This window comes from Oryctolagus cuniculus, chromosome 19 (assembly GCF_051225735.1).
Source record: "Oryctolagus cuniculus isolate XC-2025 breed Fujian yellow rabbit chromosome 19, ASM5122573v1, whole genome shotgun sequence".
Taxonomy (NCBI): domain Eukaryota; kingdom Metazoa; phylum Chordata; class Mammalia; order Lagomorpha; family Leporidae; genus Oryctolagus; species Oryctolagus cuniculus.
Window position 1 is genome coordinate 33,474,674 of NC_142885.1, and position 27,735 is coordinate 33,502,408.

The following is a 27,735-nucleotide window of genomic DNA, read 5'->3' on the forward strand; positions in this document are numbered from 1 at the left end:
TTAATATGTTGTTGAAAGTGAATATCCCCACTCACTAAGATTCCAGAAGAGTCCCACACGCCTTTCTAATGACACTCCCTCACTGTCTTGAGAGATTCTCATGCTCATCTTGAGTATATGCATTCTTGCATTCACCTTAGAACTGCCTCCTTACTGTGCACTCCCAGCAGGTCTGCTTTAACCTGTACTCACATGGTATTGGACTATGTCTGGTTTTTTTCACTAGACTTGATGCATGTAGACACGTCCTGTGGCATAGGAACAATCTTGACTACAGTTATCAGAAGACACCTAGAATTCCAGGTTCCAGTGTTATACTAATCCATGTATTTGTGAGGTTTAAAGAATATGGAGCAAAATATTGAACCCAAATAATTAACAAAACCAAACTTTAATATAAATGGGGTACTGGAATGAACAGAGTCAGGTTTCATGGTATCCACCAGAGGAAGTTCTTAGCACCTGAGAGGGAGACAGAAAGAAACCAAATGAGAGTCTTGGTCAGGGCCTGCTGCCAGCTGAGTCTGGAGGCACTGCTCAGCAGTGACAGAGACTAGGACAAAACTCAGCTCGTCTGCAGTGCATGAGTTACTAAGAAAACCTAGAATCTACAAAACAATTCTAAGTCAGACATTCTGCAAACCATTTGACTTAATAGTCCAACAGAAAGAATACAGATATTTTTTCCCAAAACCCTCAAATGAGATATAAATACTTAAGAGTAAATAATTTGTTCAGCAACAAAAGTTTAGTAACAAAAGCTGGGGCCATGCCCCATCACGTGCTTCAGGCACAACAAGTGTCAGTGTCAGTGTCAGAAAGGGGGGCATATCCTGGGACTATGAGGCCAAGACACACCAGCCACACTACAACTGTGCTGCAAACTCCACCATGGGTTCTGCCTCTGTCCATCCAGATATAGCCCAGGGGACAGCCTGCCACATCACCACCTTTCCCTGGGGAGTAACAGCAAGCAGGCCTGGGTCACAGGAGTCCACTCGGGCACTTTGACAGGTCTGCAGCAAGATTCACATCTAATGACTCACCCAAAAAGCCTCAGCACAGCAGATGGACTGCTGGGTTTTTGCATGCCAGGCCTCAGCCCAGACCTGGGCTGGTGCTTCAGGCTCATCTGCCCAATATGCACAGAGCACATAGGAACCATCATCCTTGAGGATAGGCACAATGACATCTGGCCCTTCCAGTGGGGGTGGATCTCCACACACCCTGAGGTGTGAATGCAGAGGGGAGGATGAAAGAGGTAGAAAAGATGAGGGCTTAGCACAAAGTCATTCAGTTCCAACCCTGTTCCACCAAATCTTCCCAGCAGTCTGAAAGGGTCTGTCAGCCAACAGGGAAGGAATCAATCTCTATGAGCCATCTGATCTAGATCCTCCCCTGGTGCAGACAAAGTGAGCCTTCACACAGATAGCTAAGACCCAGCAGGATGCAGAGAAGGATGGGACAGGAAGACAGAGGAGAGAAGGATGGCAGCCGAAGGGCAGAAGGCACTGAGGATCAGAGGGTTCTGTGTCCCTCTCCCAGCCCCCTGGGACAGGAAAGGACAAGCTGACCAGAAGCCTGTTTAGTTTCAGGGAGAAGAATCCCCTTGGTCTGGAATGCTTCCAACCAATGAAAGCAGTTTAACACCCAATATGACCTTGGCATTGATCCCATTTCACTAAGCACTGCGGAGAGCATTGGTGCATTGGACATCCTGTCTTTATTGTTGTACTGCAGGGATGTGGATGAAGCACAAGCAGAGGGGCTGAGGGAGCTGCCAAACACTTTTTATGGAGGTGACATAAAAGTGTGGCATGAGGAATGACCTCGGCATGACTGGACCCCAGGAAAACTTATGTAGGTTCCAAAGAGGATATGTAGTTGGTGACCTGCACAGTGTTTGTGACCTGCCTCAGCACATGGGGCTTTCAAGACATGGTCCACAGTCTGTAGGATGAGATTTGAATGGGAAAAATGGCTCATGGGTCCCTTTCTCTCCTCCCGTGTCTGCCATGCCAGATGTCCAGAGTAAAACACCCTCAACCCATCTGTAGATTTACCTCTGATTAGCCTCAGCCTGGTCTGCACGTGCCACCTTCCCTTCCTCCTCTTGTGATGAGGGCTCTTCCACTGCAAAGATGTGCAAATGGGGCAGGACATGGTAAATGAGATGACGAACAAAAGCGATGGTATATTAAAGCTCAGGTACCACCCACAGTCACACAGGGATATCTATGTTGTCCAGCTGTGGCACTACCTTGCTTAGCAACAGCTCCAAACAGGAGGACATGCCTGTTTAGACAGGTCCTCTGCCCAATAGTGGAAATCTCCCTCCCTGCTGGGCGTGTGTCCTCTCACTCATTTGGCATCCTGATCTTCCAAAAGTGATCAGCTGCTCTCAATCCCATGGCTATATGTTGTAAGTTCCAGGTGTGTGTTACTTTTTTAAAGATTTTATTTATTTTAATTGAGTTAGGGTTACAGTGAGAGGGAGAGACAGAGAAAGGTCTTCCTTACATTGGTTCACTCCCCAGATGGCCACAACAGCCAGAGCTGTGCCAATCTGAAGCCAGGAGCCAGGCACTTCTTCCTGTTCTCCCATGCAGGTGCAGGGGCCCAAGGACTTGGGCAATCTTATATTACTATCCCAGGCCATAGCAGAGAGCTATACTGGAAGTGAAGCAGCCAGGACTAGAACAGGTGCCCATATGGGGTACTGGCACTGCAGGCAGAGGATTAACCTACTGCACCATGGCGCTGACACCCAGATGTGTTTTAAGTGACCAACCACACAATGGGGGCTCATCCAATCCTAAGCCATGGTGAGGGACTCCCAGATTCCTCCACTGTGCCACAATATGAACATGTGAACCCTCAGGGCTCCACACACACAGGAGCCTTTTGGTGCCATGCTGACACTGTGGTTCTTAGTAGATCCTGAGAGGCACGAGCCAGCACAGGCAACCACAGGATGGAATCCTCAGTACATTCCCTAGGATTCCAGATGATGAGTGGAGTCAGAGCACCAGGCCAGGGTTATAGGAGTGCACTCAGGAGGTTTATCAGGTCTGCAGCTAGAGTCACATCAAAGGACTCACCGAGAATGGCCTCAGCACAGCAGATGGGCTGCTGGGCTGTAGGGTGCAGGGCCCCAGCCCAGGCCTGGACTGGGGCTTCAGGCTCATCTGCCCAATATGCACAGAGCAGGTAGGATCCGTCATCCTTGAGGACAGGCACGATGACATCTGGCCCTTCCAGTGGGGGTGGATCTTCACCCACCCTGAGGTGTGAATGCAGAGGAGGGGACAGGAGGAGAGGAAAAGATGAGGGCTTAACACAAATTCTTTCAGTTCCAACCCAGTCGCACCAAACCTTCCTAGCATTTTGAAAGCATCTTTCACCCAATAGGGACAGGATCACCCTCTAAAGACCTCTGATCTAGATCCTCCCTGCTTCAGACACAGTGACCCTTCACACAGATAGGGCAGACCCAGCAGGATGTAGAGAAACTGGACAGCAAGACAGGAGACAAGGAGGCTGTCAGTAGAAGGCCAGAAGTCTCACTGTGGAGCACAGGGCTCGCCGCCCCTCTCCAACACTCACCCCCCTTCCCCAGGGGGACAGAAAAGGACAAGATTGCCAGAAGCCAGTTGTCTAGTTTCAGTGAAAGAGTCCCCTTTGGTGGAATTCTCACACCCTCCTAAAGCCCGTTAACACCACAGAGCACCTCAGGATGGTCCCCATTCCCTCAGCACTAAGGAGTGCATGGGTGCAGTGGACATTCCCTGTATCTACCATTGTACTGCGGGGTGGGGGGGCTGATGAGAGACAACCGACAGGCTGAGCGAGAGGTCGTTCTCTCAATGGGCCACGCAGAGGCAGTGGCATTAGGAATGACCTGGCCTGGTGACTTTCCCAGGGAAACTTCTGCAGCTGTCCAATGGAGGCTGGACATGGGGCTGACGTGGAAAGTGTTTGGGGCCCTCCTTAGACAGAGTCTACTTGGGAGGAACTTTGAATGCTATAAATGGACTCCAGTTGCACATTATCTCCCACCATGTCACAAATCTCCAGATATTCACACTACAAAAAAGAAAGAAAGAAAGAAAGAAACACCCCATCTGCAGATTTACCTGGGTGTGGCCTCAGTCTGCTCTGCAAATGCCACCTCTATTTTCTCCTTCTGGCTGGAGGCATCTTCCACTGCAAGGAGGGCAAATGGGGCAGGACATGGTCAATGAGATGGCATGCAAACACATTCTCATAGTAAAGCCCAGGTATCACAAATGCCCCACCAGCTTCTGAGGACACCTATGCTGCTCACTTAGTGAACAGGTGTTAGCAACAGCCTCACTCCCAGGGAACATGCCTGCAATGGCAAGTCCTCTGCCTACCAATGGAGAGCTCCCTGCCTGTCCGGAGTGTGATAGCCACAGATCAGGCATCCTGATCTTCCATGAGGGGCCAGCCGCTTTCACTACATGGCTCCTTGGTCTATGTCTGATGTGTCACAACAGGGGGCTCATCCCCACAGCAGTCATTGGTGGGGGACTCCTGGGCATGTACACCCTGCCACAGTATGAACATATGAAACCCACAGAGCTTCACACACACAGGAGCCTTTTGGTGTCATTCACACAGTGGCCCTTAGTGGATCCTGAGAGGCATGAGGCCAGCACTGGCAACCTCAGCATGGAACCCTCAGGACATGGCTCAGGGTTCTAGAAGAGTGACATAAACACAATTGGGATGAGAGAGACAGCATGCCCAGTTCATCGGGATCTGAGAAAGATATCAGGCTGAGAAGGTAACCCGAGTAGAGCTGTGGTGGCAGGCATGCAGTGTAATGGCATCTAGGGCAAAGGCCTCAAGGGAAGCCTGTCACTGGCCAAAGGTGCCCCACTCTTCCATGTGTAGGCTAGAAGAAATCCTTGACACATGCAGGAGCACAGGCTGGGGCCCTGCCATCACACTTGCCTCTTATGCAGCAACATGGTCAGCTTGCTTGTCAGAAAACGGAGCATAACCTGGGACTCTGAGGTTATGAAATACCTGCCTACACTACATCCCTGCTGCAAACTCCACCCAGGGCTCTGCTTAGTCCATCCAGAAGTAGCGCAGAGTTCCTGCCACATCACACCTTTCCCCAGGGGTATAGAGCAAGCAGGCCTCTGTCACTAGGGTGCACTCAGCTGGTTTGGCAGGTCTAGAGCAAGATTCCCACCAAAAGACTCACCCACAATGGCCTCCGCACAGCAGATGGGCTGCTGGATTATAGGGTGCAGGGCCCCAGCCCAGGCCTGGACTGGGGCTTCAGGCTCATCAGCCCAATATGCACAGAGCATGTAGGACCCATCATCCTTGAGGATGGGCACGATGGCATCTGGCCCTTCCAGTGGGGGTGGATCTCCACTCACCCTGAGGGGTGAAAGCAGAGGGGAGGATGAGAGGATTGGGAAAGATGAGGGCTTAAACCAAAATCATTGAGTTCCAACCCAGTTCCACCAAACCTTCCTAGCAGTCCTTAAGGTCTGTCACACAATGGGGACAGGACCATCCACTAACAGCCATCAAAATGGATCCTCCCTTGATTCAAAGTGAGCCTCACAGGGACAGGGCAGACCCAGCAGGATGCAGAGAAGGTGAGACAGGAAAATAGGAGAGGAGTCTGTCAGCCCAAGGCCAGAGGGCCCTCTTACAGCATCCTGGGACAGAGAAGAACAAGCTAGCCAGAAGCCAGTTGTCTAGTTCCAGGGAAAGCATCCCCTTGGGGTGCAATGTTCCCACCCAGCTAAAGCTCTTCAGTACTCCAGACAGCCTCGGGATGGGTCCCCTTTCCATCAGCACTGTGGTGTCATCATGCCCTGCACACTCCCTATCTCACCATCGCACCACAGGGATGCTGATGAAGGACAAGCAGAGGGACCAAGGGAGAGGCCCTCACTTTTTAGAGAGGCCACACAGAAGTAGTGGCATTAGGAGTGACCTAGACAGGTGACAGGTTTCCAGGGAAATTTATACAGGGGTCCATTGAGGGTAAATGGGCAGTGTTACAGTGCAACTCAGCACATGAAGCTTTCAAGAGGTGCATCCAGTCATTGTGGGAGGAAAACTGAATGACATAAATCACACAAAAGGCACATTCTCTCACCTCACGTCTGATATCTCCCCGTGTCCATACTAAAACACCCTGAACACATCTGTCGATTTACCTGGAGGTAGCCTCAGCCCAATCAGCAGTTGCCAACATGACTTTCTCTTTTTGGTAGGTGGCATCTTTCACTGCAAAGAAATGCAAATGAGGCAGGACATGTGAAATGAGATGCCATGCAAATGCGATGGCCTAGTAAAGCACAGGTACCACACCATATTCTAGCATCTTCCTAAGAAAGGTGTGGTCGCATGACCTTGGTCAGCCACTGCCTCACTCCCAGGAGGGCAGGCCTGCAATGGCAAGTCCTCTGCCTGACAATGCAGCCCTCCCTTTCTTGGGAGTGTTTCATCACACACAACAGGCATCATGATCTTCCACAAGTGGTCAGCTGTTTTCAATCATATGGGCCCTTGGCCTATGAATTAGGTATGTTCTAAGAGACCAACCACACAATGAGAAGCTCATCCCATCCTACAGCCATGGTGGGAACTCCCAGGCTCACACACTCTGCTGCAATATGAATATGTGAAACCCTCAGAGCTTCACACTACTAAGACTTTTGGTGCTATGCAGACACTGTGTCCCTTAGTGAACCCCGAGAGGCAATAGGCCAGCACTGGCTACCACAGGATGGAGCCCTCAGGACATGGCCCAGGGTTCCAGATGAGGTATGACATCACCACAGTAGGAATAAGAGACAGTATGGCCCTGTTTGAAGGGATGTGATTAAGATCTCAGTTCAGCAAGGTGACCAGAAGTATAGCTGGCCTAGTGGGCAGACATTGTCTTTGCAAATTGCTGGGGCAGAGGTCTCACAGAGAAGCCTGCCACTGGCAAAAGGCATCCCATTCTTCCAAGAGGAGCCTTAGAAAAATACCTTGTCGCATGCATGAGCACAGGCTCATGGTGGATCGATGCCACAACATCTGCTTTGGGCATAGTGACACAGCTGGCTTTGGTGCCAGAAAGTGGAGAATAACCTGGGCTCTGAGGTTAAGAAACACCTGCCTACACTAAACAGTTGCTGCAAACTCCACACAAGGTTCTGCCTCAGTCCACCTCAATGAAGTCTAGTGGATAGCCTAAGATTTCAGACCTTTTCCAGAGTGTTGCAGAAAGCAGGCCAAGGGTTTATGGGTGTACTCCTGTGGTTTGGCTGCCCTGCACCAAGTTTCACATCAAAGAACTCACCCACAATGGCCTCAGCACAGCAGATGGGCTGCTGGGTTGTAGGGTGCCAGGCTCCAGCCCAGGCCTGGACTGGCGCTTCAGGATCATCCATCCAAATTGTACAGAGCATGTAGGACCCATCATCCTTGAGAATAGGCACAATGACATCTGGCCCTTCCAGTGGGGGTGGATCTTCACACACCCCGAGGTGTGATGCAGAGCAGAGGCTGGGAGGGGTGGAAAAGATGAGGGCTTAACACAAGGTCATTCAGTTCCAACCCAGTCCCACCAATCCCTCCTAGCAGTCTGAAAGGGTTGTCACCCAAGAGACAGGATTATCCTCTAAGATCGATCTGATCTAACTCATCCTCTGGTTCAGACAACATGAGCCTTCACATGGACAGGGCAGACACATTAGAATGCAGAGGGGCTGGGACAGGAAGATAGGAGGAGAGGAAGCTGTCAGTAGAAGGCTTGAAGAAGGAGCACAGGGTGCTGGTGCCCACTCTCACAGCCCCCTGAGGACAATGAAGGACAAGCCGGCCAGAAGCAAGTTGTCTAGTTTCAGGGAAAAGATTCTCATTAATGTGAAATGCTCCAACCCAGGGAAAGTACTTTAACAACCCCAGGATGGGTCCCATTTCTGTCAGAACTGTGCAGTGCATCCCTGTCTTTATCATTGTATTGCAGGGTTGCTAATGAAGGAAAAGCAGAGGGGCTGAAGGAGTTGCCCTCAGTTTTTAGAGAGGCCACACAGAAGCAGTGGCATGAGGAATGACCTCAACAGGAGACTGGGCCCAGGAATATTTGTGCAGGTGTCCAAAGGAGGATAAGTGATGGCATCTGGCAGGATTTGGGGTCCACCTCAGCACATGGAGCCTTCAAGAGGTGCTCCAGAGCATTTGTAGGAAGAGATTTGAGTGGGGCAATTTCTCTTCTCCCATGTCTTCCATCTCTAGGGGTCCCTAGTAAAGCCCCCTCAACCCATCTCTAGGTTTACCTCTGATTAGCCTCAGCCTGGTCTGCAGGTGCCACCACACCTTCCTCCTCTTGAAATGAGGGCTCTTCCACTGCAAAGATGTGCAAATGGGGCAGGACATGGCAAATGAGATGATAAGCAAATGTGAGGGCATGCTAAAGCACAGGTACCGCCTACTGTCACACCAGATTCCAAGGATATCTATGCTGTCTGGTTGTGGTACTATCTTGGTTAACAACAGAACCAAACCATAAGGACATGCATGTTTTGACAAGTCCCCTGCCCAACAATGGAAATCTCCCTCCCTGTTTGAGAGTGTGTCAACTCACTCATCGGGCATCCTGATCTCCCACAGGGGTCAGCCACATTCAATCCCCTGGCTCTCTGAGGTGTCTCAGTGTTCAACTGCACAATTAGAGGCTCATCTGATCCTGCAGGCAATGTGGGGACTCCCTGGTTATTATCCCCTGCCATAAAATGAACATGGGAAACCCATAGAGCTTCCCACACACGGGCGCCTTTTGGTGCCATGCAGACACTGTGGTCCTAGTGGATCCCGAGATGCACGGGGCCAGCATTGACAACCTCAGGATGGAACCCCCAGTACATGGTTAAGTGTTCCAGAGGGGAAGTGCAGTCTCCACCAGGGGAACAAGAGAATGAACAGCCCACTTCAAGAGCATCTGGTTAAGATCTTGGGCTGAGAAGGTAGCCAGGAGTACAGATTTCCTGGGAGAAATGGCAGGGTCATGGCACAGGGCTGGGGCAAGAAACACCTGCCTAGACTACATCCATGCTGCAAACCCCACCCAGGGTTCTGCCTTAGTCCATCCAGATGTAGCCCTGGGAAAGCCTACTACAACACCACCTTTCCCCAGGGGCTTAAAGCAAGCAACTAGGGTCATTGGGATGCTCATAGGTTTATCATATCTGCAACAAGAATCATATCAATGGACTCACCCAAAGTGTCCTCAGCACTGCAGATGGGCTGCTGGGTTGTAAAGTGCCAGGCCCCAGCCCAGGCCTGGACTGGGGCTTCAGGCTCATCAGCCCAATATCCACAGAGCAGGTAGGATCCATCTTCCTTGAGGATAGGCACAATGACATCTGGCCCTTCCAGTGGGGGTGGATCTCCACACACCCTGAGGTGTGAATGCAGAGGGCAGGACAAGAGGGGAAGAAAAGATGAGGGCTTAACACAAAGTCACTCAGTTGCAGCCCAGCACTGCTAACCCTTCCTAGCTCTCAGAAAGAGCCTTTCACCAATAGGGACAGGAGCATTCTCTAAGAGCCATCTGATCTAGATCCTCCCCTTGTTCAGACAAAGAGACCCTTCACAGGATTGGGCAGACACAGCAGGATGCAGAGAGGATGGGACAGGAAGACAGAAGGAGAGGTCGCTGTCAATAGAAGGCCAGAAAGCATTCTAGGAGCAGAGGGCTCTGGTGTCCCTCTCCCAGACCCCTGGGGCCAGCCTCACCACATGGAACTTTGAAGAGGTACTCGCAGAATATTCATGGGCGGAGCTTTGAATGGTAAATATTGCTTATGGGGCACATTCTCTCCTCCCCATGTCTGCCATCTCCAGGAGTCCATAATAAATAACCTCCACCCCATCTGCCGACTTACCTGGGTATAGCCTCGGCCTGCTCTGCAGATGCTGAGTCCCCTTCCTCCTTTTTGCAGGAAGGCTCTTCCACTGCAGAGAGTGCAAATGGGGCAGGATGTGGTCAATGGGATGACATGTACATGAGATGGCATAAAGTAAGGCACCACCCACTGTCACACAGCTTCTGAAGACACCTATGCTGTCAAGTTGTGGAACTGCCTGTGTTAGCCACAGCCTCACTCACAGGAGGACAAGCCTGGAATGGCAAGTCCTCTGTCTAATAATGTAGCCCTCCCTCCCTACCTGGGAAGTTTTTCATAACACAAAACAGGCATCCTGATCTTCCACAAGTGGTCAGCTATTTTCAACCATATGTGTCCTTGGCCTGTGAGTCAGATATGTTCTAAGAGACCAAACATACAATGGGAGGACCATCCCATGCAACATCCAAAGTGGGAGATTCCCAGGCACACACGCTCTGCTGCAATGTAAACATGTGAATCCAACAGGGGCTCACAGCACTGAAGTCTTTCGGTGCCAGGCAGACACTGTGCCCCTTAGAGCATCCAGATAGACACGAGCCCAGCACTGACTACTTCAGGATGGAACCCTCAATACATGGCTGAGGATTCCTGATCTGGAATGACATCACCACAGTGGGAATGTGAAAGAGTGTGACCCTACTCAGCAGGATCTGGAGATCTCAGGCTGAGAAAGTAGCCAGAATAGCTGTCCTGGCAGGCATGCAGTGTCTTGGTAACCAAATGGGGCAGAGGTTTCACAAGGAAGCCTGCACTGATAAAAGGCATCCCACTCTTCAAGTGGAGGCCTGGAAGAAAACCCTGTCACATGAATGAGCACAGGCTCCAAAGCCCGGGCCATGCCATCACACCTGCTTTGGGCACAGTGACATGGTCGGATTCATTGCTGAGCATGGGGCATAACATGGGGATCTCAGGTTAAATAACACATGCCTAAATTAGTGCAGCAAACTCTACCCCAGGTTCTGCCTCTGTCAATCTAGATCTGCCCCATGGTTCAGCCTACCCCATCACAGTCTTTTCCAGCAGTGTTCAAGAAAGCAGGACCGGGTCACCAGGTGCACTCAGGAGGTTTATCAGGTCTGCAGCTAGTCACATCAAAGGACTCACCCGCAATGGCTTCAGCACAACAAATGGGCTTCTGGGTTGTAAGGTGCCAGGGCTCAGCACAGGCCTGGACTGGTGCTTCAGACTCATCAGCCCAAAATCCACAGAACAGGTAGGATCCGTCACCCTTGAAGATAGGCACGATGACATCTGGCCCTTCCAGTGGGGGTGGATCTTCACCCACCCTGAGGTGTGAATGCAGAGGGCAGGACAAGATGGGAGGAAAAGAGGAATGTTTAACACAAAGTCATTCAGTTGCAAACCAGTCCCACCAATCCTTCCTGTCCAAAAGTGTCTGTCACCCAACAGAGACAAGATCGTCCCTTAAGAGCCATCTGATCTGGAGCCTCCCTTGGTGTAGTCAAAGTGAACTGTCACATGGACAGTGCAGACCCAACAGAACACGGGGAGGATGGGACAGGAAGATAGAAGGAGAGGAGGCTGTAGGCAATTGTCAGAAGGCATGCTGAAGAGCAGAGGGCCCTGGGGCGCCTCTTGTCAACCCCTGGAGACAGAAAAGGACAAGGGATGCTGATGAGGGACAAGCAGTGGGGCTGAGGGAGTGGCCCTTCACTTTTTAGGAAAAGCACACAGAAGCAGTGGTATTAGGAATGATCTAGATAGGTGACTGGTTTCCAGGGAAACGTATGCAGGTGTCCAGGAGAAGATAACTGGGCAGTGACCTGGGCAGCAGCACAGTGTAACTCAGCACATGGGGATTTCAAGAGGTGTGCCAGGTCTTCCTGGGGAGGAGCAATGAGTGTTTTAAAAATCTCACAGGGCACTTTCTCTCACCCCATTTCTGCCATCACCAGATAGCCATACCATACTAAAAACCCTGGAGCCAGCTGTCAACTTACCTGGACATAGCCTCAGCCTGATCTGAGGATGCCCCCTTGACTTTCTCCTTTTTGTTTGAGGAGTCTTCCACTGCAAAGGAGTGCAAATGGGGCAGGGCATGGTAAATGAGATGACATGCAAATGCAATGGGCTAGTAAGGCACAGGTATCACAACTGTCCCACCATATTCTGAGTAAATCTGTACTGTCTGGTTGTGGCACAGCCTTGGATAGTGACAGCCTAATTCACAGGAGGACATGCCAGTAATGCTCAAGTCCTCTGACTAACAATGCTGCTCTACCTCCTTTTGGGGGTGTTTCACAACACACAACAGGAACCTTAACCTTCCCAATTGGTCAGCCTTTTTCAACATTTTGTGTCCTTGGCCTGTGAGTCAGATATGTTCTAAGAGACCAAACACACAATGGGAGGACCGTCCCACACAGCAGCCAATGTAGGAGACTCCCAGGCTCACACACTCTGCTGCAATGTGAACATGGGAAACCCAAGGAGCTTCACACCATTGAAGTCTTTTGGTGCCATGCAGACACCGTGCCCCTTAGTGAATCCTGAGAGGCTCGAGGCCAGCATGGGTAATTTCAGATAGAACCCTTAGTACATGGTCCCGGGCTTCAGATAAGGGGTGATGTCACACAAAGGAAATAAGAGAGACAGTGTGGTCCTGTTTAGGGGGGGTGTGGTTAAGAACTCAGGCTGAGAAGGTAAGCCAAGACTACAGCTGTCCTGGCAGGTATGCAGTATCTTAGCCATGGTTGGGGCAGAGGTCTCACAGGGAAGCCTACAACTGGCCAAAGACATCCCACTCTACCAAGTAAGGCCTAGGAAAAAAACCCGTCCCATGCATGAGCACAGTATATATCACTGGATCCATGCCACCACACCTGCCTCGGGTGCCGACATGACCAGCTTTGGTGCCAGAAAATGGAGCATAACCTTGGGCTCTGAGGTTATGAGACACCTGCCTGTAATACATCTTTGCTGCAAATTCTACCAAGATTCTACTTCAGACCATCTAGATTGAGCTAAGGGACTTCTTACCAAATCAGGACATTTTCTCTGGGGGTTAGAACAAGCAGGCCAGTGTCACTGAGGTACATTCAGGTTTGGCAGGTCTGAAGCAAGATCAAATCAAAGGACTCACCCACAATGGCCTCAGCACAGCAGAGGGGTTGCTGGGTTGTAAAGTGCCAGGCCCTAGCCCAGGCCTGGGCTGGTGCTTCAGGTTCATCTGCCCAGTATCCACAGAGCATGTAGGACCCATCATCCTTGAGGATAGGCACGATGGCATCTGGCCCTTCCAGTGGGGGTGGATCTCCACACACCCTGAGGTGTGAATGCAGAGGGGAGGATGGAAGAGGTAGAAAACATGAAGGGTTAACACAAGGTCATTCAGTCCCAACCCATTTCCACCAAACCATCCTAGCAATCTGAGAGATCTGTCACCCAATAGGGACAGGACCGACCACTAGCAGCCATGTGATCTAGATCCTCCCCTGATCCAAAGTGAGCCTTCATTGGATAGGGAAGACCCAGCAGAAGGCAGAGAGTATGGGACAGGAAGACAGAAGGAGAGGAGGCTGGCAGCCAACGGCCAGAAGACACACTGAGGAGCAGAGGGCTCTGGTGCCCACTCTCAAAACCCCCTGGGGACAGAGAAGGACAAGCTGGCCAGAAGCCAGATGTCTAGTTGCAGGGAACAGAATCACCTTGTCATGGAATGTTGCCACCCAGCTAAAGCACCTGAGCTCCCCGGACTACCTCAGGATGTGTCCTAATTACATCAGCACTGTAGCATGCATCCGGGCATTGGAATCCCTGTCTTTATGAATGTAACACAGGGATGCTGACGAGGGACAAGAAGAGGGGCCGAGGGAGAGGCCTCTCACTTTAATGGAGGCCACACAGAAGCAGCGGCATTAGAAATGACCTGGACTGCTGACTCGTTCCCAAGGTAACTATGCAGGTGTTCAGTGGATGTTGGGGGGAGTTGACTGGACAGTCTTTGGGGACCTCAACAGCACATGGAGGTTTGGAGAGCTGCTCTCAGAGTCTCTGTGGGAGGAGTTTTGAATGGTATAAATGGCCCTTGGGGCACATTCTCTCCTTCCTGTGTGCAATCTCCAGATGTCCATGCTGAAACACCCTGAACCCATCTGAACGTTTACCTGGGGATAGCCTCGGCCTGGTCTGTAGATGCCAACTCCACTTCCTCCTTTTGGTGGTAGGGGTTTTCCACTGCAGAGAGTACAAATGGGGCCGGATGTGGTAACCAGGATGATATGCAAATGCGATGGCACAGTAAAGCTCAGGTACTCCCCCCATCACACAACTTATAGAGACATCCATGCCGTCTAGTTGTGGCATTACCTGTGCTAAAAAGAGTGTCATGTCCAGGAACACACGCTTCCAATGGCAAGTCTTTGCCAACCAAAGGAAAACTCCCTCCCAGGGACTCTGAGGTTAAGAAACACCTGCCTACATGACATGTGTGCTGTAGCCCCACCCAGTGTTCTGCATTTGTCCATACAGATGTAGCCATGTGATTGCCTACCCATCACCTCCTTTCCTGGGGGGTTACAGCAAGTAGGTCAGAGTTATTGGGGTGGTCTCAGGAGGTTTGGCAGGTCTCAGCAAGATTCCCATCAAAGGACTCACCCACAATGGCCTCAGCACAGCAGATGGGCTGCTGGGTTGTAGGGTGCCAGGCCCCAGCACAGGCCCAGATTGGAGCTTCAACATCATCATCTGCCCAAAATCCACAGAGCATGTAGGACCCATCATCCTTGAGGATAGGCACGATGACATCTGGCCCTTCCAGTGGGGGTGGATCTCCACACACCCTGAGGTGTGAATGCAGAGGGGAAGATGAGAGGGGTGGAAAAGTTGAGGGCTTAACACAAAGTCACTCAGTTCCAACCCAGACCCATCTAACCTTCCTAGCATTCTGAAAGCATTTTTCATCCAATAGGGATGGGGCCATCCTCCAAGAGCCTTGTGATCTTGATATCCCTCATGTTCAAAAAGCACCTTCCCATGGATAGGGCTGACCCAGTAGAATGAAGAGAGGAAAGGACAGGAGATAGAAGGAGAGGAGGCTGGGAGCAGAAGGCCAGAAGTCACACTGAGGTCAGAGGGCTCTGGTGCCCCCCCTTACAGCTCCCTGGGGACAGAATAGGAGGACACACTGACCAAAAGCCAGTTGTCTAGTTCCAGGGAAAAGAAGCCCCTTTGTGTGGAATGCTCCCAACCACCTAAAGCACTTTGGCACCCCAGACCACCTTAGTATTGAGTCCCATTTCCTGCAGCACTGTGGAGTGTATCTGTGCACTGGACATTCTCTATCTTAATTACTATACTGCAGGAATGCTGATGAGGGACAAGCAGAGGGCTGAAGGAGGGGTGCCTGACATTTTATTGAGGACACACAGGAGCAGGGGCATGAGGAATGACCTGGACAGTTAAATGGCTCCTAGGGAAACTTAGAGAGGTATCTAATTGAGGTTAAGGGGGTGGTGAACTGGACAGTGTTTGGGGCCCACCTCAGCACATGGAGCTTGCAAGAGGTGTTCCCAGAGATTTCATGGGAGGAGCTTTGATGGTATAAATGACTCATGGGGCACAGTCTCTCCTCCCCGTGTCTGCAATCTCCACAAGTCCATACTAAAACACCCTCAACCCATCTGTAGATTCACCTGGGGTTTGCCTCGGCCAGGTCTGGAGATGCCACCTCTCCTTCCTCCTTTTGGCTTGAGGCATCTTCTACTGCAAAGGAAAGCAAATGGGGCAGGACATGGTAAATGAGATGGCATTTACCAAAAAGAATTCCCTCCCTGTCTGGGGAGTGTGACACCCCACACATATCATCCTGATCTTACATACATAGTCAGTTGCTTTCAACCATGTCAGTCAATGGCCTTTTTGTCTGAATGTTTTAAGAGACCAACCACATGATGGAAGACTTGTCCCATTCAACAGCCACTAGAGTGGGGCTCCCCAGCTCATACACTCTGCTGCCATATGATCATATGAATCCCATCGAGCTTCACACACACAGGAACCTTCTGGTGCCATGCAGACACTGTGCTTCTTGGTGGATCCTGAGAGGCACGAGGCCAGCACCAGCTACCCCAGGATGGAACCCTCAGAACAAGCCCAGGATTCCAGATGAGGACTGCAGTCACCACAAAGAGAACAAGGGAAGGAATGGCCCAGGTCACGGGCATCTGGTTAAGGTTTCAGGCCAAGAACATAGCCAGGACTATAATTGTCCTGGCAGGCATGCAGTGTCATGACACATAGCTGGGACAGATGTCTCACAGGAGATCCTGGCACTGGCCAAAGGCATCCAACTCTTCCATGGGTAGGCCTAGAATAAACCTGTCATGTGTATGACTTCAAACTGGGGCTATGCCATCACACTTGACTCTGGTACAGCATCTTGGCTGGTTTCAGTGACAGAAAGGAGAACATAACCTGGGACTCCAAGGTTAAGAGACACCTGCCTACAATTATTTTGTTCCCCTTCACCCAGGGTTCTGCCTCTGTCCATTCAGATGTAGCCATGGGACAGCCACATCACCACCTTCCCTGGGGGAGTTACAGCAAGCAGGCCAGGGTTATTGGGGTGCACTCAGGAGCTTTGGTAGGGCAACAGCAAGATTCAAATCAAAGGACTTACCCACAATGGCCTCAGCACAGCAGATGGGCTGCTGGGCTGTAAGGTGCCAAGGCTCAGCAGAAACCTGCACTGGTGTTCCAGACTCAACAGCCCAATATCCACAGAGCATGTAGGATCTGTCATCCTTCAGGATAGGCAGGATGACATCTGGCCTTTCCAGTGGGGGTGGATCTCCACACACCCTGAGGTATGAGTGCAGAGAGGAGAGGAGGGTGGAAAAGATGAGGGCTTAACATAAAGTCATTCAGTTCCAACCCAGTCCCACTAAATCTTGCAAGGAGTTGGAAAGGTTGTTACCCAACAGGGACAGGATTATCCTCTAAGAGCGATCTGATCTGGATCATCCCCAGGTTCAGATAAAGTGAGTTTTCACATGGATAGGGAAGACTCAGTAGAACTTAGGGAAGACTGCACAGGAAGACAGAAGGAAGGCCGGAAGCCATGCCAAGGAGCAGAGGTCTCTAGCACCCATTCCCAGACCCTGGGGACAGAAAAGGACAAGCTGGCCAGAAGCCAGTTCTCTAGCTTCAGGGAAAAGAATCAGCTTTATGGAATTCTGCCACCCAGCTAAACTACTTTAGTATCCTCAACCACCTCGGGATTGAGTCTCACTTCTGTCAGCCCTGTGGAGTGTGTTGGCGCATTGGACATTCCCTGTCTTTATCAACATACTGCATCAATGTTGATGAGGGACACTTTTAATGGAGGCCGCATGAAACAGTACATTAGGAATAAACCGGACTGGTGACTGGTTCTGTGAGAAATTTATGCAGCTGTCCAATGGAAGTTGGAGAGAGGTGGCTGACCTGAACAGTGTTTGAGGCCCACTACAGCACAGGGAGCTTGCAAGAGTTGCTCCCAGAGTCTTGTGGGAGGATCTTTCCATGGTATAAATGGCTCACAGGGCATGTTCCCTCCTTCCAGTGTTGCCTTATCCAGATGGCCATGATAAAACACCCTCAACCCATCTGTAGACTTACCTGGGGATAGGCTCAGCCTGGACTGCAGTTGCCACCTCCCCTTCCTCCTTTTTGTAGGAAAGGTCTTCCACTGCAAAAAGGGCCATTGGGGCCGGATGTGGTAAGTGGGATGACATGTAAATGAGATGGCATCATAAAGCTCAGGGGCTGCCCACTGTCACGGAGCTTCCAAGGACGCCCATGCTGTCTGGTTGTTTCACTGCCTATGCTAATAAGAGCCTCACACCCATGTGGACATGCCTGCAGTGGCAAGTCTACTGCCAACCCAAGGAGAACTCTCTCCCCATCTGGGGAGTGTGGTATCCCACACTTTAGGCATCCTGATCTTCCACAAGGGGGAAGCAGCCATCAGCCGTCTGGGTCCTCGGTCTATGTGCTCTAAGAGACTGACTGCACAACATGGGGCTAGTCCCAGGCTCATATGAGCACCCTGCCACAACATAAACATGTGAAGCCCATAGATCTTCACACACACAGGAACATTTTGATTTCATGCAGCACTGTGGCACATAGTGGATCCTGACAGGCAAAAGGTCAGCAGAGGCTACCCCAGGGTGGAACCCTCTGCACATGGCCCAGGGTTCCAGATGAGGAGTGATGACAATAGAACGGGAATGAGAGAGACAGCATGGCCTAGTTCAGGGGCATCAGGTTAGGATCTCAGGCTGAGAAAGTAGCCATGATTACAGTTCCCATCAGGCATGCAGTGTTATGTCACATGGTTGGGGCAGGGGTCTCACAGGGAAGCCTGCCACTGCCCAAAGGCATCCTACTCATCCAATTCACAAGCATGAGTGAGCGCAGGCTGCATAGCTGGGGCCATGCCATCACTCTGGCCTCTGCTACATAGACATGGATGGGTCCAGTGCAGGAATACAGGGCATAATCTGGGCTCTGAGGTTAAGAAACACCTGATGACACTACATCTGTGCTTTGAACTCCATCCAGGGTTCTCCCATAGTCCACTCAGATGTAGCCAAGGGGACAGCCTCTCACATCACCACCTGTCCTTGGCAGGTTAGATCAAGCAGTGCATTGGGGTGCACTCAGGAGATTTGGCAAGTCTGCAGCAAGAGTCAACTCAGAGGACTTACCCACATTGGCCTCAGCACAGCAGATGGGCTGCTGGATTGTACATTTCACAGTCTCAGACCAGGCCTGGGCTGGTGCTTCAGGCTCATCAGCCCAAAATCCACAGAGCAGGTAGGATCCATCTTCCTTGAGGATAGGCATGATGGTATCTGGCCCTTCCAGTGGGGGTGGATCTCCACACACCCTGAGGTGGGAATGCAGAGGGGAGGACGGAAGAGGTGGAAAAGATGAGGGCTCAGCACAAGGTCATTCAGTTCCAACCCAGTTCCACCAAACCTTCCTAGCAGTCTGAAAGGGTCTGTTAATCAAAGGGACAGGACCATCCTCTATGAGCCATCCAATCTAGATCTTCCCCTTGTTCAGACAAAGTGAGTTTTCACAAAGATAGGGCAGACCCAGCAGGACATAGAGAGGGTTAGGCAGAAACACAGGAGCAGAGGATGCTGTCAGCTAAAGGCCAGAAGGCACATCAGGAGCAGAGGGCTCTGGTGCCCCTCTTCCAGCACCCTTGGCACAGGAAAGAACAAGCTTGCCAGAAGCCAGTTGTCTAGTTTCAGGGAATAGAATCCCCTTGGCGCTCAATGTCCCAATGAAGCTAAAGCACTTTAATACCCCAGACCACCTTGGGACTGTGTGCCCATTTCTGTGAGCACTGTGGAGTGTGTCAGGGCATTGGACATTCCCTGTCTTTGTCATTGTACTGCAGGGATGTGGATGAGGGACAAGTAGAGGGGCTGAGGGAGTGGCTCCTCACTTCGTGAATGCCACACAGAAGCAGTTCATTCCCAGGGGAACTTATGCAGTTGTCCAGTGAGGTTAAGGGCACAGTGTTTGGGGCCTGATTCAGCACATGGATTTTCCAAGATGTGCTCCCAGAGTCTTTATGGGAGGACCTTTGAGTGGTATAAATGGCTCTCAGGGCACTTCTCTCCTCTCCATGTCTGCCACCTCCACATGTCCATACAAAAATACCCTCAGCCCATCTGTAGATTTACCTGGGGATAACCTCAGCTCTGTCTGCAGATACCACTTCATCCTTTTGGGAGGAGGTATCATACCCTGCAAAGGAGAAAAATGAGCAGGAAATGGTAAATGAGATGACATGCAAATGCTATGGCAAAGTAAAGTACAAGTACTGTGCAATGTCCCATTAGCATCTGAGGACTTCTATGCCGTCTGCCTGTGGCACTGCCTCTGTTAGCAACTGTCTCATTCCCAGGAGGTCATGCCTACAGTGGCAAGTCCTCTGTCAATAAATGGAGACCTCCCTCCCTGTCTGGGTAGCATGTTATCCCACACAATAGGCATCCTGATGTTCCACAAGTGGTCAGCCACTTTCCTCACTAAGGGTCCCTGGCTATGTGTCAGGTGTGCTCTAAGAGATTAAATACAACATAGGAGGCTCATACCAACTGCCTCCCCCCTGTACATCAACTAATGGGAGCTATGGGCTCTAAGGGTCAAATACCTTAGGGTATTTGGGATGGACAAGTGTAACCCACGAGTCTCCCATTCATGGGAGTCCTTGCAGTTATGCAGGGTTTGCAGGGTTTGCAGGGTATCCTGATAGGCATGAAAATTACACCGGATGCTTCAAGATGGAACTTCAAGACATGGCCAAGGGTTCTACATCAGTGAGGTGTGAAGTCAACATGGAATACAGAGTATAGACTGGTTCAGGGAGATCTGGGTAAGATCATGTGCTGAAAGCTGGTCATGATGGCAGCTACCCTGGCAGCCATGCAGTGTCATGGCATGTGGCTAGGGCAGAGATCTCACAAGAAAGACTGCCACTGCACACAAAAACAATTCCATTATCCCAAGTGGAGGCCTGGCAGAAACCATGCCACATGCATTTTAAAGGCTCCATGGCCATTGCAGGGGCCTCAGGCAAGGAGACCCAACAGGGGCTTTGAGGCCAAAGGTGTTTGTGACCCAGGGATACGAGGCTAAGACAAAGGTGTAGACCCATGCTATCTTTATGTTGCAAACTCCATCCTCACGCCTGCCTCCATCCATCCACATGTGCCCTTAGGATTTCCCACCACATCACACCTTTCACCAGAGGGCCAAGGATGTTATGGTGAATGCAGGAACTCCAGAAGGGCTGCAGCAAGATTCCCAGTGGGACACTCACCCTCAATGGCCTCTATCCAGTGGATGGACTGCTGGGCTAAGGGCTGCTGGACCCTGGCCCAGGCCTGGAACAGTATTTCCAGCTTGTCCCCCCAGGAGGCATGCCACATGTAAGGTGCATCTGTAAGGTGTGTGCATGCCATGATGCGATGCCCTTCAGCTAGAGATCGGTTTTCACACAATCTGAAATGCAAATGTAGAGGGGAGATGGAAAGGATGAGGGCTTAACACACAGGCATTCCTGTCCACCCCAGTCCCACCTGGCTTTCCTAGCAGGAAGAAAGGGTCTGTCACTCATTGAAAACATGCCATCATCTAAGAGCCATTGGACTGTGAACTTCCCATTCTGAGACAAAGTGAGCCTTCACGGGGAATGGACAGACCCAACAGGATGCAGATTCAATGCAGGACTCCTGGCCCCATTTCCTTCAGCACTGGGGCATGACCCAAGACATTGGCCAGTTCCGTCCTTATCAAAGTCCCATGGGGACACTGAGGAAGGAGAAGCAGAGAGGCCTAGGGAAGGGCACCCCAATTTTTATGGAGGCCACACAAGCTGTGAAAGCAGCAATGGCCTGGAAACATGACTGGATCCCAGGCCACCACATGCAGATGTCCAATGGAGGTGGGAGGTGGGGATCCACCTCAGCACATGGAGAAAAGTGGAGCTACCAGAGTCCTCAGAATGAGCTCTGAGGGGGTAATTACTCCGTGGGGCCCATTCTCTCCTCCCCATGCCTTCTACCTCCAAATGTCCATACCAAAGAACCCTCCATCCATCTGTAGACTTACGCAGGTTTGGCTTCATGTGGCACTCTGTCCTCAAGGGAATTCCCATAGACTACAATAAAATTTAGATAGGGAAGTTGCTGTGAGACAAAGAGCCCAATTATAGGTCAGAACAGCCCCAGAGGCCCAGGGAGATGCCTGCTGACAGCTGTCTTGGTGGCCTTTGCCCATTAACAGGGGACCACTTCTCTCTTCCAGTCTGCCTGCCTCCTGCATATCAGGCATCCCCAAACTCCAAAAGGGACCAGCTGCTGTTTGGCCCTGTGGGGTCACTGCAAATGGCCCAGCTGGTTTCTTCCTCAACAGCTGCCCTAAAGAGCCTCCCCACAACTAACAGCCAGGCCTTTGTGATTCTCATGTTGCAGTGTGCCATAGGTTGGATGCGGAAAGCCCTGGAACCTATTCCCATAGGGGTTTTTAGGGTCATGAACGCACCCCAAATGTTAGGGACCTGTGAGAGTCATAATGATCGGACTGGTTCCTTCCACATGGCAATCAGTGATATGGCCAAGGGCTCTAGATAAGGAAAGAGTGACATCAACTCAATGTGGGAGAGTGACATGCTGTGTCTCAGTTTAGAGGTTTTGGGTCTTTTGTGAGATCACAAGTGGAGAGGGTAGCTTTGATGATAGTGGCCCCTACAGGCAGTGTGTCATAGCATGTGACTGGGACAGGGATCTCACAAGGAAGACTGCCACTGGCCACTTGATCCACTAGTACAAAGTGTAGGCTTGGAACACACCATGCCATGTGCACAGGGCTGGTGCACACCACACTGGGATCCACAAACTGCTGCCATGTTGTCACCCCTGCTAGAGGAGCTGCAGCACCACAGTGTGCTAAGGAAAACCACCCTTTGGGGAAGCAGAGCTACTGGGTGAACACACAGGTGTAGACCCACATGACATCTTTGCTTCAAACTCCCTCTGGGGGTTCTTAGGCTTTCCTATCTAGTCCAACTAGAGCAGCCCATCCATTGCCCAACCACGCCAGGGTCTTTGTGAGAGCAGGGCAAGTATGCTGGGGTTTACTCCTTACCCTAAGTGGCACTGGAAGCACCCCCCCAGTTGGTGTACTCACCTCCAAACCTTGTGCACCACGAGTACTCTTCCAGCACTATCGTCCAGCCACCACCAGGATAACGCTGCTGCATAACCAGCGTGGCTTTCATGATGATGCACCAACAATATTCACCCATGATCAGCCCTGGTACCAACTCAGGCTCTACTTGAGGTGGAAAGCACCCACTGATCCTGCTGGATTAGGAAGGGTGGATAAGTTATCATGGTAGTTAAGGTACTAGAGGGCCCTATCAGGCCTGCATCACAGGCAGGTTGATTCTGCCACCAATGAAAATGGGCCTTTCAGCTAACAGCTGTCTGAGCAGGATCCTCCCCTTGCTGAGCAAAGTGAGGAACTGCAGGATGTGGAGGCACAGCATGAGCTACAGGTGGAGGCACCAGAAAAAGGATGGAGAGATGGTGTTGGAAGATGGCCAGGATTCCGGCTGAAGAACAAAGAGCTGTGATCTCAGTAATGGAATCCTCATGACACCCAGATACAAGCAGAACAAATAGTGTTTGTCACATTCGACAAAATCAGTTGAATATTACTAATCTCAGGTGTGGTAATATACCTGCTACAGCACAGTGGGCTTCTAGTTCTGTGGCCACCCTGCTGGCTTTCTCAACATTTTGGTATGGTATTTTCCCCTGTACTTCTTTCTATCAGCCATCTCCATAAACACAGAGATGAGAAAAAAAAAGAAGAAGATAAGGAACCCTGTCTTTTAATCTATGCACAACAGAAGTAATAACTGCAGGAGACCCCTGTAAAGTCCAGTTGATCTGAAGCAACCTAATGGAGACCACATGGGTGTTTGAGGAAGAAATGGCAATCTCTATGGGTGCAAAAATGATTACAATAATACTCTTCATAGAGAAACAGTGTGATCACCTAGGGTGTGTGAAATCCTTCCATTCAGCATATTCAGTTTCTCCCTAAAATATTAGTCCCCAGATGTCAATATCAATGAAATATCCATGATTCCTTAGTCTTACCTGGGGCAGATTAAGTCCCAGCAACCACCCTTCATTTGCGTCATTTCTTTTGCTGCAAATAAATTCCAACAGGGACGGTCAAATTAGGGAGGTCCTAGTACATGTGCAATCCAGTTCCCAACAATGACACAGTAATACCCATAAACTCTATTTGACAATGGCATACTGTGAGAGAAATATTTCATGTGCTGACCCTTTGAGCAAAACCTTCTTGGCATGAAAATCAATATCCAGACCTCTTTGTCTTGAAAACAATGAACCTCATCTTTTCCCCGCTAATTCTGGGAAACTACCCTATCTGCATTCTAAAAGAATTAAAAGTTATTCACTTTTCTCCTGTTAGAATGCCAGGATGTAGATGACGTAGAAGAATCTATACACTGAGGTGAGACTGAGGATGAGATATATTCAATTTCTTCTCAAGATTAGTCTTAGATGCTTCACAGAAACAGTTGTCATTCATGACCACTGCAAGCTACAGTGGTCATTGTTGCCTCTGGAAATCTTGGAAGTATGGGAGTGGCTTCAATTTTATGTCCTAGGTTTAGATGGATAATGAGCTGGAAGAAGAGAACTTAAAAGATACAGAGGATGGGCTATGTTTGGAGAAATGTGGGTTATGTCTGCAACAGAGATGTAGACAAGATGCCTCTGGCAGTGTGCAAGCATAGATCATCAAGAGACAGGTTCTACTGCCTCAAGTATATGTAACGATGCCACATGGCAAAGGCTGTGTCTTATTTAAAATACATGTGTAATTGTTCCTAATGGCAATGCCACAACTGCCAGGCAAACATTTCATGGGCCCACTCCATAGAAGAGGAAACAGAAATACAGAAATCAATGATCTTTCTACAATCAGTGAAAACAGTGCTGAGGACACAGGTGGGCCCTTTCCCTCTCAGCACAGGGCTCAATCTCCCTCTTACAAGCCGCCACCTGCCCCAACCCCCTTCCTGTCCTTTCAAACTGGATGGATACTGCATCTTGATCAAAGGCCACCGGCACTGGGGAAAATGGAGACTTCTGAAATGCTAGGAACTTCAAGCCTGTGCGTTTCTCACTCTAGTTCTCATCCAGAATTCCTGATCATGTCATGGCCACAGATATTTCAATGAAAACAAGGTAGCAGGAAAATGTCTCCTGCAGGGAAGTGGAGTCTCCTGTAAATGTGAGACTTTCTGAAATCAGAGCCTGAGGCTCCCTTACCCAGGCTACATTTGTAGACAAGATGCTTTTCCAGCCTGACGTGAACAACCAGTGGCTCCAGCAAGCCCCATGTGTGGTGGCTGTCAGGGTCATGCTGGGTGAGGAGGGCTCTGGGATGTAGGCTGAGATGACAAATCTGTGTCTGTTTTCTTGACTTCTTACGTAGCCAGCGCCGCTTGCGGGTGCGTGCCTTATTTACATGGCATTTCCTAAGGTAGGACAGGAGAGAAAATGTAAGAATAGAAATATGTGCATGATACCATCTCTGTATTTCAACAGATTTCATGGAGAATTCTCTCACAGAGCCCTGCAAACAGCAGCACTGACAGGTTCGGGTAAATGCTTGTGGTGAAGAAGACAAAACGAGAGCTTCCCCTGTGTTAGAGGGTGACCCTGTGTTCAGTCCACATTGCCAGGACTCTTCCTTCATCCCCCACACACAACAGCTCCTTTAGCTGCTAACTTCAACCACAGGCATTTCCAAGTAAAACACATAGCCCACTGCAGTGACTGAACACCAAGGTGCACTCAGATGCATGTCCCTTGTTACTGGTGTTCTTCAGAAAGAAATGAAAGTCTGGCAGGGTCAATCTTAGACAATATCCTCAATCAGGAGGTGATGGTGATCTAGAGAGAATGACATGGTGATGACAACACATCATGTGCATACCATGCCATGCGTTGCTCACTATCCTCTGGTTAGTTATGAGAATTTGAACTCAAGAAATTCCTTGTTTTTTGAAAGAGGAAAGGAGGCTTTGATAAACACCACAGCCCATCAAGCAGTATTTTCATTGTTGTGCACATGTTTTATAAATATTTATGAGATAGGTCCCCAACATGTAAATTCCTGCCCTTCTCCTGATCCAGGTCTGTTTCCCCAGCTGAGCTGGCCCACTTCACTGATACCACATATATCTTCCTCCTGCTTGTAATGCCCGAAGCCCCACTTACTTGAACTCGGCAGGTGCCAGCTTCTCAAGCTGTGGAGTTCCAAGTGCTGGCTTCTCCCTTAGCCTGGATTGAATCACCTCTTGGCCCTCACCATAATCTGAAACAGACATACTTGCCTCAGTGGACAGCTGGACATGCAGCTGAGGTCACTGTCTCTAGGGAGGAGCCATTCTAGTACCACGCTCCAGGTAAGCATTTCTTCATCTTTGTCTCTCCACCTCCCGACAACAGGATATCTGATAATCCCCCATTTAGAGTGAACAGTGTTCCAAGGTGAATGGTGACCTGACAAGGCAGTTCAACTGCTATTTGACAGAATCAGAATTCCCTTCCACTAAGCTGTGACTGAATCATGGCAGTGTAGTTAGCACACCTTGCAGGTTTTTAAGTCAAGCACTAACTTGTAGCATGAAGCAGTGAGCTCCAGTATGGTTGGTAAAGTACACTAGCACTGGGGATAGTGGTTCTTCTATGCTGAGAAGTTCAACTTTCATGTTTGGGGAGTTTCCAAAGACAAAATCACAGCTAAGTAGAATTGTGTAAAAACAGTGCTAAACACCCACAGGCCCTGAAAGAAATATACACACCTACTAATACAGCTCCTGTTAAATTAGAAAAAAAAATGGAATGAATAAATCTACTCCAGGCCAGGAATTGCCTTACATATTGTACAAAAAATATATCCCATATTTCATGGCAACAATTTACAGAGGTAGGAATTATGACAGCACTTGTGGGAACCGAGGAGGGGTCTAAGGCATGCAGAGATTGGCAAGTTGGAGAAAAGCCCAGGGAGGGTCTCAGAGTCCCTGCTCTACATTCTGCTCTGTGCTACCACAAAGACTCAGGAACCTTCTTCCTCTTCGAGAAGAGCTTTTGTTCCATGAGTGGGTTTCCCCCTGACCAGGGCAGTCCCTGGTCTAGACAATGTCATTTACAAGTACCACAATGTCTGCACAGACTCCATTAGCACCTATAACAGAGATCTTATGGACTCTTCACATTTCTCTGTGTGACCAGCACAAGGATTTGCCAACTGGAACTCAAAAGAAGCTTGAATTGAGTAGAAGTTCATTAGTCCCACACATGAAACCCACACCAGCTGGTACAGGACAAAGAGGTTGCCAGTTAACTGACATCTCACCCCACACTTAAAGGAAACATGGAAAAGTTGTTGAACTAGTGCCTTGGTTATTCCAAATTGACATGAAAATAGCTTATACAGTTCTCAGAGTATTGTAACAATGGATTTTCTTAGGATAAAGGGAAGAACCAAACCTAGAAAGCCTTTATTTTCTCAGAGGGACAAAATCATCATTTACCACTTTAGTGAGAGGACCTATGGAACTCACTGTTTTCCTCTTGGTGGAGGATGAAGCTGAAATGATGAACTATCTCTTTCAGATCTTGTATTTCCCACTGGTTCTCTGCTAGTCGGCAATGCAATGCCTGGTTACACGCAATCATATTATTTTTATTGGCTGGATCGGATGAAGGGCTCAGTGGTACTGCCATTCTGATGGTTCTGGCAGACCAGGGGGCTCCAGAGACTAGGTGGAAGATACCCAAGAACAGAATGAGTTACAACAAATGACATTCAATAGCTCTAATGAGGGCTGGGGGATGACAACAGCCATATTTCTGAACTTACTGTTGGGAAACACCCCACAGAACTTCAAAGTCTTCAATCAAAATCCTGTCACTATTAAGTGATCAACACTCAGCTTTTAAGCGACTTCTTATTACTCAGTCACTGTCACAAGTGAGAGAACGAACTCCCTGCTTGCCAGCTTGCCAAGTAACTGTTGGAAGTAGCAATAGCAGAATGAGAAGATGGCCGGTACTGGAATGTTAGGAGTTGTTGACTTCCTGTTGCCAAGGATACCTGGTCCCTTCTTAAAGGCACACCAACT

At 49.9% G+C, this 27,735-nt stretch overlaps 1 protein-coding gene across 2 annotated transcripts; it reads right to left on the bottom strand.

Annotated features, from left to right (window-relative positions):
* Nucleotides 1-372: 372 nt before the first annotated feature.
* On the bottom strand, nucleotides 373-27,735 carry LOC149120478 (uncharacterized). 2 transcript variants are annotated; one of them, XM_070064738.2, is made up of 27 exons: nucleotides 27,175-27,735; nucleotides 25,823-25,919; nucleotides 24,869-25,077; nucleotides 23,660-23,711; nucleotides 22,680-22,855; nucleotides 21,603-21,651; nucleotides 20,812-20,993; nucleotides 19,670-19,733; nucleotides 18,677-18,858; nucleotides 17,583-17,652; nucleotides 16,603-16,784; nucleotides 15,617-15,686; nucleotides 14,580-14,764; nucleotides 14,090-14,159; nucleotides 13,066-13,247; nucleotides 11,924-11,993; nucleotides 11,067-11,248; nucleotides 9,936-10,005; nucleotides 9,267-9,448; nucleotides 8,328-8,397; nucleotides 7,349-7,554; nucleotides 6,216-6,285; nucleotides 5,240-5,421; nucleotides 4,137-4,206; nucleotides 3,102-3,283; nucleotides 2,064-2,133; nucleotides 373-462 (listed from the first exon to the last, which is right to left on the bottom strand). In XM_070064738.2, exons 1-27 carry the CDS (start codon nucleotides 27,335-27,337, stop codon nucleotides 456-458), a joined length of 3,294 nt encoding a protein of 1,097 aa, XP_069920839.2. In that variant the 5' UTR covers nucleotides 27,338-27,735; the 3' UTR covers nucleotides 373-455. The 2 variants fall into 2 exon arrangements, with proteins under 2 accessions (XP_069920839.2, XP_089177567.1); XM_089321441.1 differs by lacking the exon at nucleotides 373-462 and adding an exon at nucleotides 531-1,227.